The following is a 16,387-nucleotide window of genomic DNA, read 5'->3' as shown; positions in this document are numbered from 1 at the left end:
AGACTGAGCTAATTACCGTGATCAGTCATAGGCCGAATTAGTGCTTTCCAGGGTAGCTGACTCCATTTTTCAAAATGAATCATCAAAAAGAACAAAACAACTCTTTTCTTAAAGATGTCAAACTGCAATTTTAAATGTCATGTTAAGTAATGGCAAGATGCTAGAGTGGGTTAGTAATGATTACTACTATTTAACAGCCATTTAAAAACAAGGGAAGCGTAATGTTTGCACCAATATGGCATTTAAATAGTCAAAACTAATAGTCAAAACTACTCTACTTTGATAATGAGTTAATTTGTAATTACTAATAACATATTTCATTGACTTTATCTCATTTTTCATAAAGCTTAAACTATATCATTGTTATTATTTTAGTTAATATCATGTTATCTATCCATGCCAGGAGACTGGCATTGCCTTTTAAAAAAATGACAGAGAAATCAAAGGCCTGACACATTAAGGTTTTCATTTACCATGATGCCCAGACAGTGATATTCTGTGAAATTCTGAGTTATCTTTTCTTATCTTGTGATTGCCTCAGCAACACTTCTAGGGACACTCGAATAAAAACAAATAGCAAAGCAGATGCCACAAAGGCTAGGCTTCTTGCACTAGATTTCCCACAGAGTGCAGAATATCTTAACTTGCTAGATGCTCTACCCAACCTCTTAGGGAAGAAGTTTATCAGTTCAGCATATTGGTGTTTTATGGAAATATGAGAAAGGCTGTGATACATCTAGCTCCTTTCAGTCCTTCCTTTAACCAGTCTCATCTATAAGAATGCCTGTCCTTAACTAAGACTGAGCTAATACAGTTTGGGTCAGGGGCCATATCTCCTGTAAAGCCACCCATTCATTCATTTACCATGTGTCTAGAAGTGCTAGGCACTGGGAACACAGTGATGAATGCCACACAGCCCCTGTTCTCAAGCAGCTCATGGTCTACTGGTAACTCAGACCAGTAGACCTTTATCTAGGCTTTATCTAGATAAAGCCAAGAGCCATCTTTGGCTACTTATTTATTTTAGAGATAGGGTCTTGTCCTGTTGCCCGGACAACTTGGCTGGAATTCAGTGCTACAATCATAGCTCACTGCAGTCTCGAGCTCCTGGCCTCAAGTGATCCTCCTGCCATGGCTTCCCAAAGCACTGGAATTACCACTGTGAGTCTGACTGTACATTTGGCTATTGGAGAGAATGAAAATTAAATATAAATAGAAATGCAGTTCCTCAATTGTGCTAGCCACATTGAATCTGCTCAGTAGCCACTTGTGGCTACTATATTAGACCACACAGATATGAAATATTTCCATAATCACAGAGAGTTCTACTAGACATTGCTGCTCTAGAGCCTGGCAGGGGCCAATGAGGAACTTTGAATGTCATACCAAGGTGTTTGGACCTTATCCTGAGGATAATAAGATCACACTGAAGCATTTTATATAAGGGAGTAGAATGATTAAATCTATGTGTTAGAAAAGTCACTCTATAGGTCACAAAAGAAATTACAGAGAGGCAAGTCTAGGAATTAGAGATATCAGTGAAGAAAGTATTGGATTAAGCAGAGCAAGAGATGATGGGGGCCTTGGATGGGTAGAATAGGAGAGAAGTATATGGACTCAATAAATTATAAGAAATGGAGTCAATAGGACATATTAAACAATATGGAACAATATCTAAACAGATGTGCAGGATGAGAAGGCAGAGGTGAGGTTGATCTCCAGCTTAGGCAGCTAGTAAATAATGGTATCATTCACATAGACAGGGAAAAGGCAGAGGAAAGGAACAGGTCTGGGGAGGAGTGATGATAAATTCAACTTTGTTTTTGCTATATTTGAGGTATACAAGGAGGCGTCCAAGTGAGCTGCAGAAGACATTTGAAGAGTCAGAGCTAAAGCTCAAAGGACAAATCTAGGCTGGAGATTAAGATTTTGATGTCATCACCATATGGATAACAGTTGAAGCCATGGGAGTAGAGGAGTTCCCCAAGGGAGAGAGTGTGGAATGAGATGCTAAGAAGGCCAAGGTCTAAACTTAGAGAACCCTGATGGTGATAAGATCAGCCTAGGAAAAAAAGCCAAGGTAAGCAACCAGGGAGGCAGACATAGAACCAAAAGAAAGTAGTGGGGTTCAAGCAAAGAGAGAGTATTTAGGAAAAAGGAGTGGTCATCGTGTCAAATGTGTCAGAGGGCACAATAAGGTAAGGGTTGAAATATATTAATATGATTTTGCAAGAGAGAGGTTGATCATCAGGGAAAGCACTTCCAGAGAACTGATGAGGGCAGAAGGTGCATTGCAGTGGGCTGAAAAGTGAATGGGAGTTGAAGAAGTGAAAGCAAATATAAACAACTCTTTCAGGATAGCTCATTCCTGTCCATATCCACTGTGCCATTTTCAAATGTCTACCTCATAGTAAAGATATTTGTGAACTGTCTTATCCTCCAAACCATTCTAAACTCATCAAAAGTACAGATGGGTATTCTATATTTTTACTCCTCATTGTTTCTACTGTGGGTTTTACATATAGAAAATGCTGTGTTTAAATCTGTAATACATTTCCCCAGCTTTCAAGTGTGTATTATTTTCATGTGTTATTCTCTTATACTTTTTTTGATTGAGTAGGAAGAACTCAGTTTCAGTTGAGAAAAAGATAAGTCCATAATTTAATTGACTCTTATAGTTTCAGGAAATTTTGTGAGTCGGGGGAGGGGAAATTTAAAAAAATCAGAAAACAGAACAAGGACAAATGTGTTTTAATAAAAAAACTATTATGATTATTTACACCAATTCCTTGATAAGCATATAAATGTAAACTTTTATTGTTGGCATTATTTCACATATGATTTATCCAAATTCAGAGTTAATACTGTCATTTGAGTGTACAGGTAGTGAGAAAATTTTGTTATATTCACAGAATATACATACACGTGCATTCAGAATGTGTCCCTCTCTAAGCCAGTGGTATAGACACTGTCCCATTGGCTCTGCCTCTGCCTCGCAGGTGTACGCTGGGATCAGTCACATCATCCACATGCTCCTCACTCTTCTTTTCCTTCAGGCTGTTGATGAACCTCAGGGTGATTTCATCCCATTCTTCAGGCAACAGCATCAGCAGAAACCCAATGCAGATGATGATGGTAGCAGCCAGGCGGACGACATTGAATATCACCTCCTGCTTTAGGAGATCCACAGCTAGGAAAGAAAAATCAAGTCATTCATTGCATATGCCTGTTTCTAAGCTTTGAAAACAAGTCACCAAAGTCTGTGTTACTTCTAGAGATTTCCAAGAGTCGTCTTTATTCTTCCAAGTTAGTGTTTCCTTTTTCCACATTGCTAGGTTTGCTTTCCATTGTCTGTCTCTAAATCATGCTTATCTTTCAAGGCTTAGCTCAAATTCCATGTAATCTGACTTACTTGCCTCCCCAGTTTTCTCTCAGTACTTTTCCTCTGTACCCCTTTACCCTTCTCCAGTTTCATTGGACCATTGGAGATTTTTCAAATGAGCCAAACTTGTTAGTGTCTAAGACTTGTGCAGGCTGTTCTTTCAAAAAATTTAATTGAGGTGAAATTCATGTAATATAAAATTAACTATTTTAAAGTGGACTTAGTGGCACTTAGTATATTCACAATATTATGCAGCCACCACCTCTCTCTGGCCCCCAAATATCTCCATCACTTCAAAATAAAAGCCCATACCCATTAACTCCTCAGCTTCTTACCCCCACTCCCCAGCCCTCAGCAACCACCAATCTACTTTTTTTTCCCCCTATAGGTTTGCCTATTCTAGTTATTTTATATAAATGGTCTCATCCTCTGTCCTTTTGTGACTGGCTTCTTTCACTTAGCAAAATATTTTTGAGGTCCATCCATATTGCAGCATGTGTCAGCACCTCATTCTTTCTTATGGCTGAATAATATTTCATTGCATCATAATTTGGTTATTCATTCAACTGCTGATGGACATTTAGGCTTCTCTACCATTTTGCTATTGGGAATAGGGCTACTACGAACATTTGTGTATGAGGATTTTTTAAATCTGTTTTCACTTTTTTGGGGTATGCAGTCAGCAGTGGAGTTGTTGGCCACACATGTGCTGTTCTTTTTGCACGAGCTACCCTTCACTCCTCATATCTCACTTCATCCAGCTAAACCTCTCCTTAGATCTCTCCCCTTAGGCTTCTTGCAGGAAGCCTTTTGGATGCTCCTCCTACGCGCCCTCGCAGCATTCAGCACATACCTCTATTAAAGCAATTCTATGTTGTAATTACTCAATTTTTTTCCTTTTGTCTCCCTCTCAATGCTACATGGTCCTGAGGGCAGAGACTGTGCCTTATTCAGGACCTGTCACTAGTGTTAGGAAAGTTCCTGGTGTACACTAATTGCTCAGAAATTATTTGTCAGATAAATGAATGAGCTTCCTTGACAACTCCACTCTGATATTTCTTTCCTCTGAATATCTTATAGTCGCTGAAGTCTGTCTCACACAATTTGGCATTTAATAATAAATTATTTTGTAGAGTTCCAAGTTGTTTCATGTAGGTTGGCCTTTTACAAATTCAGTCATAAACATCTTAAGAGAATAATAATGTAATATTTTTTCTTTTTTGCAGTCCTGATCACATGACAAATGTTCAATAAACATTTGCTGATTGTTGTGGAGGACAGAAAAGTGGCTGCTCAAGGCTTGAAATTATAAAATTTTAAAGTTAAAAGGACTGTACAATCATCCAGATAATCCATTTGTATTTCTTGTTTCACTGGCAGGTTTCTCTAGAAATATTATCCTGGAAAAATAGCTTCTCTTGTCCCTGGGGTGAATAAAATTGTTTTTTTCCTTATATCTATTCCAGAGGGCCACCTGCTCTGCCCCAGGAGAGCCTTCTGTGGCTCCCCATGGATTGTCTGAGGAGAAGCCAACCCCATGTACATCCTCTACACTTTCATTAGTGATGGTTACTTGAAAGTCCTATGCTGGGATGCCTTTTGTTTCCATAGGACTTCCTCTAAAAATACCACAAAATTAGGTTGTCAGGGAGATTACATGAAACCCAAATGATACATTTGGTATTTAATTCTAAAAGCACAACCAAGTAAAACAGTGGTTTTAGCTGCAAATTTTAAATCTGCTGCATAGTTATTCTGTTGTCTGCCACCTTCATGATATTTAAAAACATCTTCCCAGGCAAGGAACATAATTCACAGTTTCTAGAAGGAACAACTCAGGACACAGAACAAACACAAACAAGAGACTTGTAGTGGCCAGGATCTGCACATGTCACATGGTACCTGTACCTGCATTTCCAGGAACGCTGAGCACTGTCCCAATGGAGATTAGGATTGGGTACGTCAGCACCACCCCAACATTCACCAGGATGTTGAAGGCTGTAAAATAGAGGAGGAAATACAAGATGAAGGAGAAATAATATGCTGGACTTTTTTCTTCTTAAAGTAAATGAATCAATGTCTTTGCTACATGTGCCTTTTAAACTGTCTATACCTTTGATCCTCTAATTTTGGAGATGGATGCATGTGTGTTCTACCTGAATTAGTCATTTTTTTCTTTCCTCCTCTGCCACTCTGTTTACCTGAATCTTGCCAATAGGCTGGCAAAAGGCATATGGAGCAAATACAAAGAGGTAAAATAATTGATTCACAGCTCTGCCTATTAGCACTATAAAGGTAGGTTGGGGCCAGCCAGAGGTTAAAAGCAGGTGATTGATTGAAGATGGTGCCTCATCTCTTTATTGCTGTGCTATTTTGTGCCACATTCCTGGACATTAAGTGGCTCCAGTGTTACTGCCTAAAGGAAGGTCTATCCAATGATAGCCTATGCTGTTTTATCCCATCTCTCTGGAGGTCAGCATCATGTGGGCAAACAAGGGTGGGTTTAATGTAATTCACTGAATTCCAGAGACTGCCTCCATATCCTGATTTGTGTACAGATAATCAGAGGGCAGATCCACAGAACCAACTGAAGGTGTAGCTTCATGCTCTTCAATGAATACCTTTTGGACCTCTTTGGTTAAATATAAAATTAGTTACAATAATCATTTGTCCACTTTGAAACTTATCAAAACACATTTTCAAAAGAAAAAAATTATAAATTACAAAGCATTATTCTAATAGAATCCACTCAAATGTTTGTTTCAGGGGATAGAGAGATGAGTGCTATCTCCATGATAATGAGGCAAGCATGTTGCCTATATCTCTGTAGAACCAAAAAAAGTTCTAGAACCATTCCAATTAGGATGATGTATGTTCTTCTATTGTCATCTGTAATTCCTGCTTTAGGCCCACTGGGTCACTTATGCTTGATAGTTAGAAACAGTGAGTTTGACTTTTACACGACTTGGGCTCCTTTTTATTGTTTATACAATAGTAGTGGCAAGCAAGGCAGAGTGTCTTCCTAAGCTAATAACTGCTCCTCATTCCTGACAAAGCTGCAACATGAATGAATATTCCAGCACTTTGACACTCTCCTCAGACTTAGGGAGTCCAACATGGCAAATTCTTACAAATCAGGAATTTATGAAATACAGCACAGGCTCTACTGAACTCCATAGTATGGGGCCTAGCCTGAGTTTAAGTTTAATTCAGACATGCTAGGTGAATGGAGGAAGCCGGCTTGCATTTGGGCTAATGCATTTCCGGAAAGATAGATCAACCTGAGAGGAGTGAGGCAAAGTAAACGTAAGCAAACAAGAAACCATAACTATAGGATATGTGGGGTAGTTCAGGGTGCAGATTGATGTGTATCTCTCAGACCTGTGTCAGCCTAGCCTCAGCCAGATCATGTCTGATTTCTATGGAGAAAAGAGGGATGGCGATAAACACTTAGGAATAACAGCACTGAAGACCGTAAGATCCTTGGGTGTGTAACAGCCTGGAGGGAGGCTATCTCCTCAATTGTCACAGCACAACTTTGGCACAGTGAGCTCTGCAGTGCACTGGGGTGGGCCTGGTGGAGCAGCTGCAGTGCTGCTTAGCACTGCAGCCAGTGGAGTGTGGAGCTCATACTGCTTGGTGGCGAATGCCAGTGTTTAGCTAGCACAGGTGGCATCCAGCCTCTGCAGGCTTGCTTAGGAGCATGTGTTGGATATGCCAAGGAGTATATGTTGGTGGAGGGCTACTTTGCAGCAAGGTGGAAATCATGTGTGCAATGAGGAGGCTAAAGGTTGTTAAAATTTTAATTAGGATTGTTCCCATTGATGTTGTTTTTGGCCAGAAAATAATCTAGGTGCTTTGAATGAGGATGTTTTGGTCTTATGGAAATATCGCTATTGATTTCTACTCAACTTAGCAGAGGTTATGAGAGGTGCTAACCATATAATTTTGGCATCGAAAAGTAGAACTCAAGGGACCAACAATTAATATTTGATCCTTCTCTTGAGTGTTTTCTGTCTAAGACCTCCCCTGAGTCTGAGGGACTGAGCCAGCATAGAAAAAGATGACCCAATCAATACTCTTGCAGGGATAAAAATAAGGACATTTTGCTCCCAGGAATTGCAGTGCTGCTACTATTTCAAATTATATCACCTCAATAAAGAAGGTCAGTTGAGGGTTGATAGATGTTCTGCAGGCCGAGTATTGTGGGAAAATGCGGAGTGGGCAGAGGGAGTTGACCTCCGAGTGGCATGTGGAAATGGGAGCGGCATGAAAAGGATTTGATTCTGAGTAAACAAACACCAAGTCATTGGGTTGTTGCTGTTTTTTGACTGCTTGGTGAGAGAAGAGCAACCTTGTTATTTTACAGGCTCCTCTCATATCAAGTGACAACAGCAGCACAGCTTAAAAGTCAGATCCCAGAGCTCAGGTGAGGCAGCCAGCCTCAGAGTTATAGGAAGCTGGCAGTGAAGACATTACAAAGACTCCAGGTGATTTTTTCTTGGCCATTAACTAGGCACTGTCTACCCAGCCAGGATCACCAAGCCCAGTGCATGCTGCTGTCTCTTTACTGGCAACGTCTTCCTATCACAAATCCATCCTCCATTCTCAGCCAGAGTGAGCTGTTTCATATTCAGATATGAGCCTATCACCAACCTGCTTAAAGATTATTAAGTGAACTTTAAATCCAAACACCTCAAAATGGCTTTCCAGGCTCTTCCCAACCTGCTTCCTTCTTAAATAGCATTTCCCTCCCTCCCTCCTTCCCTCCCTTCTTTCCTTCTGAACTCGGTGCTTCCACCAGTTTGAACCACTCTGAGTTCTTTGAATGCACCATCTACTCCCTAGCCTCTGCCCAACACACCATGGCACACATGGAACATTATAACGTGATACAGTGCATTAGAAAGAATGAATGAGGCTGAAGAAGAAGAATGGATTGAAGGCCAGTGGTATACAGAGAGGCCTGGGCCTCCATTGCACACCTTAACTCATGGGAGGCTTACTGGTTGGATAGCTTGAACCTAATCAACCAGCAGCTTGCAAAGAACCTTCTAAACATGACCAACGACGTTGAACAACATACGTTTGGGAACTAGAGCACAGAGTTACCCAAGGAAATAATCCTATGATGATAATCTAACTAGCCAAAGAAAGATGGAGTGATATAGGGAATGGAAGGCAAAAGCCGAGGCCACTTACCCAGCCACAGCCCTGCCATCCCACAGAGACAGCCCCACGGCAGAGCTGCAAAAGAGGACCAGTGCTCCACCTTGGTGAAATACAAGATGACTGGGGTGAAGGAGATGAAGATCAAATTGAAGAAACCCAAGGTGGAGACAAAGTGTGCGGCTTCCCCAAAGTTGGCACTTCCAAGAAACATTTTAAACAAGACCTGGAATGAGAAAGAAACTCTACAGCCACACAGAGACTTAGCTAGAACAGAAAGGGAAGTCTTATTATTCTATACTGTGAGCTAACTGGCCCAGAGTTTATTCTCCATTTCTTCTTGCCCTGACATGCTCACAGCACTAGATGGACTGTTGAGATAAGGAATTAAAATACTCTATAGCCTTCATATGAAATTGCAAATGTCATAAAATGAATTTCTTATGGTGCTGAAAACTGCTGGGTACTGTACATTGTGTTTAGTGCCACCATCAGTGATGGGTATCAGGCAAATGATAAATAAGAGTCCAGACAAGCCCAGAAAAATCTTCTAGGATTGACTGCCATTAATCCTTACCTTAAAGCATGGGATTTGTTTTATCCTTATTTTGATAGATACTGAAAAGTAAATTGGATGGAGAGACCCTGTCATTATGTTGAGAGAAATAATATTTATGCCTTGGATTTATACGCAATTTTCTTTGTGAGCTTAAAATGACTTCACAAATATGGTGCTTGTTCCCCAGATTAAAAAACAGTTTTTATACATTATAAACCTGTGTGCAGAGGAAGATGGCAAGGAGAAGCAAATAGCTAAGATAAAATCACACAACAGGTTAGGGAGAAAGCCAAGTGTAGAGTCCATATTTCTTAGCTTCTTAAGCCCACCACTCCCTATACTAATCCTGTAACAACATAGAGTGAGGCAGATCTCTTCTGCCTGGAATTATATTATGGTGCAGATATGATTTGGTCCATGTCAGCAAATATTACCACTCTCACAATGAATACATTCTGTAACCTGGTCAGGGGAAATCCCTCTGCAAGAGAGCCATTCTGGTCATAGAGCAATCCCAGGTACTGTTTCTAATTTCAACTGAACTAATTATTTTTTTCTGCTGAAAGACTTAATCAAAAGAATTTGAGCACGTGGTAGTCTTTGGTCACATCAGACATCTTCGTGAATCTCAGTTGGGGAGCAAGTTAGACAGTAATGGCCATTGAGTGAATATTTGTCAAGCTTGTCACACAAAATCAATGGGCCATTGTCAATATGTCAATATGGAAATGTCAATATGGAAATAGACTTCATGCCCTCTGAGCCACAGTGTTGGTTAATAATCAGAAAAGGCTTCCAGGAGGGATGAAAATGGTATTTGCTGCCTTTCAGAGAGTGTTTTCTCATTGAAACACCAAGAGAGGTTAAATTGGAACAGTTCTTTAATACATCCAGAAAGTTGACTTTTAAAAGTAGAGCTTTGGGGAATAACCTTTTAGATCTGCTCTCTTAGTTCTCACTTCTGAAGTCAGGTGCAATGACTCTGAATAGAATTTTCTTTGATGACAGGGAACTCCAGTGGAGAAAAAAATGGTGGGTACATACAGCCAACTTAGAGCATCCATCAGAGAAAAAAAAGAGGTTCCTCATTTTGCTAGTAACATGAGCTCCTGTGGCATGGGGTTAATATGTGCCAAACAGCTCTCTAGTGATAGCTTATTTCTAACATCTCTTTTGAGTTAAAATAGTGACCATAGATAATTAAATTAAAGAAACATAGGGAGAGAAGATGACTTTCTAATGTTCCTGCTATAACTGCCTGATAAATGAGGGATTAGGGCATAGCACATGGGCTTAGAAGTGGGCTAGTCCAGAGTTTAAGTCTTGGTTCTATCACTATTTGGCTGTATGATTTGAGGCAAGTTATTTAATCTTTCAAAGCCTCAGTTTCCTCACCTGGAAAGTGGAAATAAATATTTATGCCTCATAAGGTTGTATTAACACAGGCAAAATTTTCAGGCAGATACCCATCACATAATGAGTACTTAATTTACTTACTATTATTTCAACACATCTATTTTCTTTCTAATCAATGTTTTCATCCTACTTTTTTACTTTAGTACTCAAGTCTAAGTTATGAGTGACAGTTGCTTACAAAAGAAAGTGCACAACACACCTTATATAATGCAGATGTAGAGGCTGAGCCCACTGCAAATGCCACTCCTACGATGGAATCAGCGTGGAAATTATCTGCATACGCCATCATGACAATGCCGGTAATTGCCATTATTGCAGCAACTATCTGTCAAATAGGATGCAAAGAAACAGAAAAGCAATGAAACAAAGAAACAGAAAAGCAATGATGCCTCTGGATCCTAGATCAGGCAATTCAAGACTTTATAAAACTGCTAAGTAATTCCTTAAACCTAATTACCTTTTGTACATCACTTTTTAAATGTAGGAAGGCTCAGTATTAGAAATAAATCAATATGTTCATGGGATATCCAGGCACAGAATATAAAAGCTGTTCACATTCTAATTAATAGTAATTTTATTATTTTAATATATTTTACTTTTTTAGGCCTAATAATTTCAATTTTTTAGCTCAAGCTTTCTAGAGATTAACATTTGTACTGGTGAAATAAATTTAATAGAAAGTCACTTCTAAGTGTTTTCGTATCTTCTGTATTTCATCTATTCTTTTTCCTCCAATTTAGTGTACATTTTAATCAGCTCCTTGGATCAATGTATGTTTCTGAAGATCTCCATCTAATCAGGACCTGATTAGCAAGGCATGATATTGATACAGCTAAGAGGCAAAATTTAGGCCAATGGGAAAAAAGAAAGAAAACAAATTCTTGTAGAGATTTCTAGAGGAGCACGCTGAGTCTGCACTGTCACTTGGAATGTCAAATGGAAGCCAGTACTTCCTTTTGTTCACATGAAAATTAATTCATTTTTTTCAGAAAAAACACTGAAAGATAATTTCATTTAATTATTCTAGAGCACTAACTGCATAAAGTGAAATATTCATAATTCAACTGAAGTCATCATGGTTTACTGTAAATTGACATGATTCTTGCTATATTCAAAACAGGAGTCTACTCCCTTAGTGAAATGGTTTGTGTCATCTCTTTAATTATCTTGAACTAGTTCTACTAGAAAACAGTTCAGAGCTACAGCAAACAGTAAAATAATGCTGGAACAGGTGATAATATGTCATTTCCTTGTGAAATGGTTTCACTGACTTTAAAATCCAGATGAAAATTTGTGAGAAATTTAAACCTACATGGTAATTAATTTTGTTAAGCTTCAGTTCTGAGTATTCCCAAGTAAAGATAGCTTTTTCACATATGTGATTTTCGGGGGCCCTCTTGAACACTATTAGTGAATTATTTTTTATAACATGTAGATTTTTAACATGTAATTATTGACTCGCTTGAGGCCAGTGCAAAGTATGTTCCCAATGACATAGAATTCAGATGCTGCTAAAGCATGTCTTTTGTTAATGGTCACCAAAAGCAAGGGCCCACTTGCTTTCAGAGTAGCTCCATATTAAAGTGTCCTTAATGAAAAACAGCAGGAGTACTTGAGAACAGACGTAGACATGTCAGCAGTGAAAAATCATCTTCATTAAACATTATCAGGAGGCTGCTTGATGGGAGGTGGTTTTCTTGCTGATGAATATCATATTCTCTAAAGCTGCTGGGTGTGTGCTCTGGTTAGATTCATCCTTAAACTATAGGGAATAGAATTTAATACACACACCACAAGGTGTCGAGGAGATTTCCTAAACAATAAGTAATAGACTCATCAATAAACACAGTGAGGGGGTTATCAAGACCTGGAAATTCTATGAGGGTTATCATTTTCCTTGATTTGGGGATTTGCAATAGTTCTTTGGGGGATCTGATTTCAGGGAAATAAAAGGCACATTAGATATTGGCATATCCTGACTTGGTTTTGTGTTTAAATAATGTTCACTGGTTAGTGTTCATGAGCACAAATAGATTTCCTTCATAAGACTGAATTAACGGGAGAATACATTTGAGTTAATATTTGTTTCCTTTTAGCTAAGTGTTGTATTTTCTTGGTCAAATAAACAAGTGGTTACTTCAAGACAAGGCTAACAAAACAGTGTAAATCCTAACAAACTTTCACATGATGTGCTATTCTATGTTTTAAATTATTAAAAGCATTCTATAATACATAACACATGGGTTTAGGTAATTACACACTATAGTATGTAATTCTGGATTTAGAAAATTGTGAAAACCAATTAAAAAACCCCAAAGCAAAAAACAAAATGCTGTCTAGAAAAGGACAGGCAGTTGGTATCATTATCCCCAAGATATGACCACAGGTAGGAACTCTTCGTTTTCTGAGTTAGCCACTAGTAAAAATAGATATGCATAAAATTTCTATTATGTTTCCTCAAGATAGGAATTGAATGTGGGTAAAGATTACATAACTCTGTAGCAATTCAAAATAATAACCATAGTGAGCCTCTTAAAGATCTTCATTACTTGTTATATTCAAGTCCTTGTGAAAATATTAGTCTAGACCACTTAAATTGACATATCAATTACAGCAGTGTCTCTTTCAATTGCCTTCACAGAGAGAAGCATTTTCACTTTAGGGGGCCAGACAATGCTGTTAAGTTCTGAAAGAATGAAAATCTGAGTATCTGAAATGTTAGAAAAATTCTCCATGATATGAGCAGTAATTCATAAGTTATACAGTAGGTTCCTGGGGCAGGGTGCAGGTGGAGGGTGTAGTGGGAATAGATAAATTATTTGCCACATTTTAATTTAAATTTCATAAATATCTGATAGGACAAAGTCTCTATGGCTATATTTTAAGAAATTTTAAATATATTTCTTATCTATATGGTTGTAGGTGAAGGAAGATATCTCAGCTAATCTTGAAAATGAGGAAAAATTGTGGAGTGGTTGTTAAACCACTAGTTTAACTTTAGAGAGTAAATACTCTTTAGATGTCCGGAAAACAAATATCCTAAGCACGTATCAGTCACATGCATTTTCAGAATCAATCAGTCATCAGAGAGGTATTAATAATCTTTTCTTCTCAACAGAAAAACACAAAATGACTCTTCTTGGCCTCAGCTTTCTTGAAATGTGTCTGTAGGAAGCCAGCGCCTAAAAATGCTCGTATGTGTTCATTAACATGATGACAACCACTGAAGTGCTCCTGGGACACATTAACATCCAGAAGAGGAATTCTGCTGAAAATACACCATCTAGTGGTGCCACCTGCTTGGCTTCTGAAAAATGTGGGTCTCTTGACAATCTATTCTGGTTCCAGCCTCTTAACCAAGCAGAAATGTCTAAATAAGATGTAAAACTAGGCCAGGCACAGTGGCTCATGCCTGTAATCCCAGCACTTTGGGAGTCCCAGGTGGGTGGATCACATGAGGTCAGGAGTTCGAGACCAGCCTGGCCAACATGGCGAGACCCCATCTCTACTAAAAATACAAAAATTAGTCATGCTTTGTTGGCACATGCCTGTAATACCAGCTACTCAGGAGGTTGAGGCAGGAGAATCGCTTGAATCTCGGAGGTGAGGGTTGCAGTGAGCTGAGATCACATCACTGCACTCCAGCCTGGGCAACAGAATGAGACCCTGTCTCAAAAACAAACAAAAAAGATGGGGGGGGGGGGGAAAAAACCCTCACCATTACCATTATCTGAACCTGGCTTAGGTTAGAATGTTAGTAACCATAGTGACCATAAAACTGCCAGCTCCTCCATTTAAAATTTTTCAACCTCTCTGCCCTCACACATTGTGGTGTGCCCACCTGGGGTGAGTCATTGAAGGAAGAGGATTTATTTAGCCCATTATCTCAGCATGCCAGTTGAGTGGCATGGCCTCGTGAGCCACCTATCTTCCTCTGCAGGCTGGGGCCCTCAGAGAGCTCTCTGCACCAATTTTCAGAGCCAATCAGAGGGGATCTGTGTGGTCATTTGAGCCTGTTCCTAAAGCCCAAAGAGGGCTTTACTAGTGGACATTTGGTGATCTCACTGTAGTAAATGCCACCTGTGACCCTGCATGGAGGTTGTTTCTTTTATCTTTCAAATAATTAGTTTGTACAGATAAAGCCTAAAGAAATATCTGGCTTTTGGCTGTTTTTGTTTTCTTGTATTTTTTTTCTTTTTCTCTTTTGGCTCAGGCCATCAAAAGCCCACAAAGGTTTGGTCCTTCTCTGCATCTCCATGAGGGTTTATCAACCTTATCCCATTCACTATGGTTCCCATTCACAGATGTTTTTCACAATTCTTATTTGCATAACAGTACTAGCTCTTCTAGGGTCCAAGGCATTGGATGAACCTTTAGTTGCTTCTCTTCCTACAGTATTCCTTTAAGATTTTAAAGGTCAAAATGAGTGATTATAATCCAAACATGTTTCCTTACTTTGCCTTGAGGCTAATTCTGTTTCTTGAAGCTAGGTGCGTATGAAGCAGCTGGTTCACAAATCAACCCTTGAATTCCAAAGCCTACAGCAGCCCTAAAAATGCAGATCTCAGACCACACTGCTGGCAGCTGCTGCACTCAAGTTGAAGACTAAAGGTCAGTAGTTGAGGTTGGGACACACGTTAATAGTTTGACCAATGAGAAACAGGCTGATGATTATCTCTCTGGGTAAATTTAGATAGAGTCAATTTTCAAGGAACTGTGGCTATACAGAATCCTTAAACTTCTGCATATGTTATATTTAAGGTTCTATGAAAAACTATCTTTTTTACTTAGATTCAATTAAACTGAACAAGTGCTGAAGTGTGAAAAATAAGAAGTGTGGCAATCTATAGCTGTCCAGATGCTGTGTGTGAGACGGGCAGTAGGGGTATCTTGGATAGCAGCACACCCAAGGGATGCTGGGCCTCTGAACTCCCCCTCTCCCTACATGCATGGATTTTTATATGAATAAAATCCATTTGAAAATGATCTCAAAGGGAAACCTGGATGTCAAAGATGTAAAAAAATCCCATGAGGAAAGAGTGAAGGATATATGTGGAGGGTAGACACATTGACTGCACCTTGTTGAAGGGGTTACAGATTCCTTGTGGGTGTAAAATCCGACAGCCAGCACAACCCAGCTGTCTCCTGTCTTGGCTGTATTCATAAGTCATTATCCTGCCAAGATAGGGATAAGAGGGAGGATGACTCCCACTGTCCATCCTCCACTGCCTCTTCTAGGAAGCATGGGAGTTCTGGGTAGAGAATTCTGCGTTGCACATGAATCAAGAGTAACCAAAGGCAAGATGGAAACAAATTGTCAAGTTATGTGTCATCTTAATTCTTATCTTAATATCAGCATAAATCAGTAGCAGCTCAGCTCTAACTGTTTTAGAGCATTCTGGGGCCCAATTTGAATTCAAAGAAGTACCTGCTATACAATGAAAGATTCAGTTTAACTGATATACTTCAGTCAGTTTTTGGTAGATCCTGGAAAGTCTTTGAAACAGCCATAGTTTGGGAAGCTAACTGCATAGGGACCCAAATACAGCTGGAAAATATGTGGCTCCCAACCCAGAGGGACACTAATTCATTTCATAATCTGCTAAGACAGTTGGGATCTGCTGAACCATCCACCAACCACCAATATTCTCCATATCTTCAAGGAAATTGGAAAATGTAAGAAAAACTTGAACGACTAATATAAAAAAAAAAAAAGAGAGGGATAAAATCTGAAAGACAGTTTCTACCATTGTAGTCTGGCATCTTCTTTTCATTGGTGTAAAACAGATAACAACAGCAGAGAAGAAAGCTCCCAGCCAGTGGCACATTCCCCTTGGGAAGAACCTTTTTTTTTTTTTTTT

At 39.2% G+C, this 16,387-nt stretch overlaps 1 protein-coding gene and 1 long non-coding RNA gene across 4 annotated transcripts in view; one reads left to right on the top strand and one right to left on the bottom strand.

Moving 5' to 3' along the window:
- The window catches only part of LOC108529731 (uncharacterized), a 104,941-nt gene that overhangs the window by 84,281 nt on the left and 4,273 nt on the right, over positions 1–16,387 (top strand). The window contains exons 2-3 of one of the 2 annotated variants that reach the window (XR_001885655.1): positions 13,645–13,842; positions 15,017–15,137. This is a non-coding gene — a long non-coding RNA (uncharacterized LOC108529731). Of the gene's footprint in view, positions 1–13,644; positions 13,843–15,012; positions 15,138–16,387 lie in introns of both variants that reach the window. The other variant, XR_001885656.1, reaches the window with a different exon arrangement.
- SLC35F4 (solute carrier family 35 member F4) overlaps positions 2,737–16,387 on the bottom strand; it is a 291,906-nt gene continuing 278,255 nt past the window's right edge. For both annotated transcript variants that reach the window (XM_017872205.1, XM_017872206.1), the window contains exons 5-8: positions 10,726–10,851; positions 8,585–8,777; positions 5,291–5,380; positions 2,737–3,190 (exon numbers count right to left, since the gene is read on the bottom strand). In XM_017872205.1, coding sequence (XP_017727694.1) covers positions 2,949–3,190; positions 5,291–5,380; positions 8,585–8,777; positions 10,726–10,851 — 651 coding nt within the window. In that variant the 3' untranslated portion in view covers positions 2,737–2,948. The remainder of the gene's footprint in view (positions 3,191–5,290; positions 5,381–8,584; positions 8,778–10,725; positions 10,852–16,387) is intronic.

The sequence above is a fragment of the Rhinopithecus bieti genome, unplaced genomic scaffold, assembly GCF_001698545.2.
Source record: "Rhinopithecus bieti isolate Rb0 unplaced genomic scaffold, ASM169854v2 scaffold_6717, whole genome shotgun sequence".
NCBI classification, from domain to species: domain Eukaryota; kingdom Metazoa; phylum Chordata; class Mammalia; order Primates; family Cercopithecidae; genus Rhinopithecus; species Rhinopithecus bieti.
This window is presented reverse-complemented; position numbering and strand designations above follow the sequence as displayed.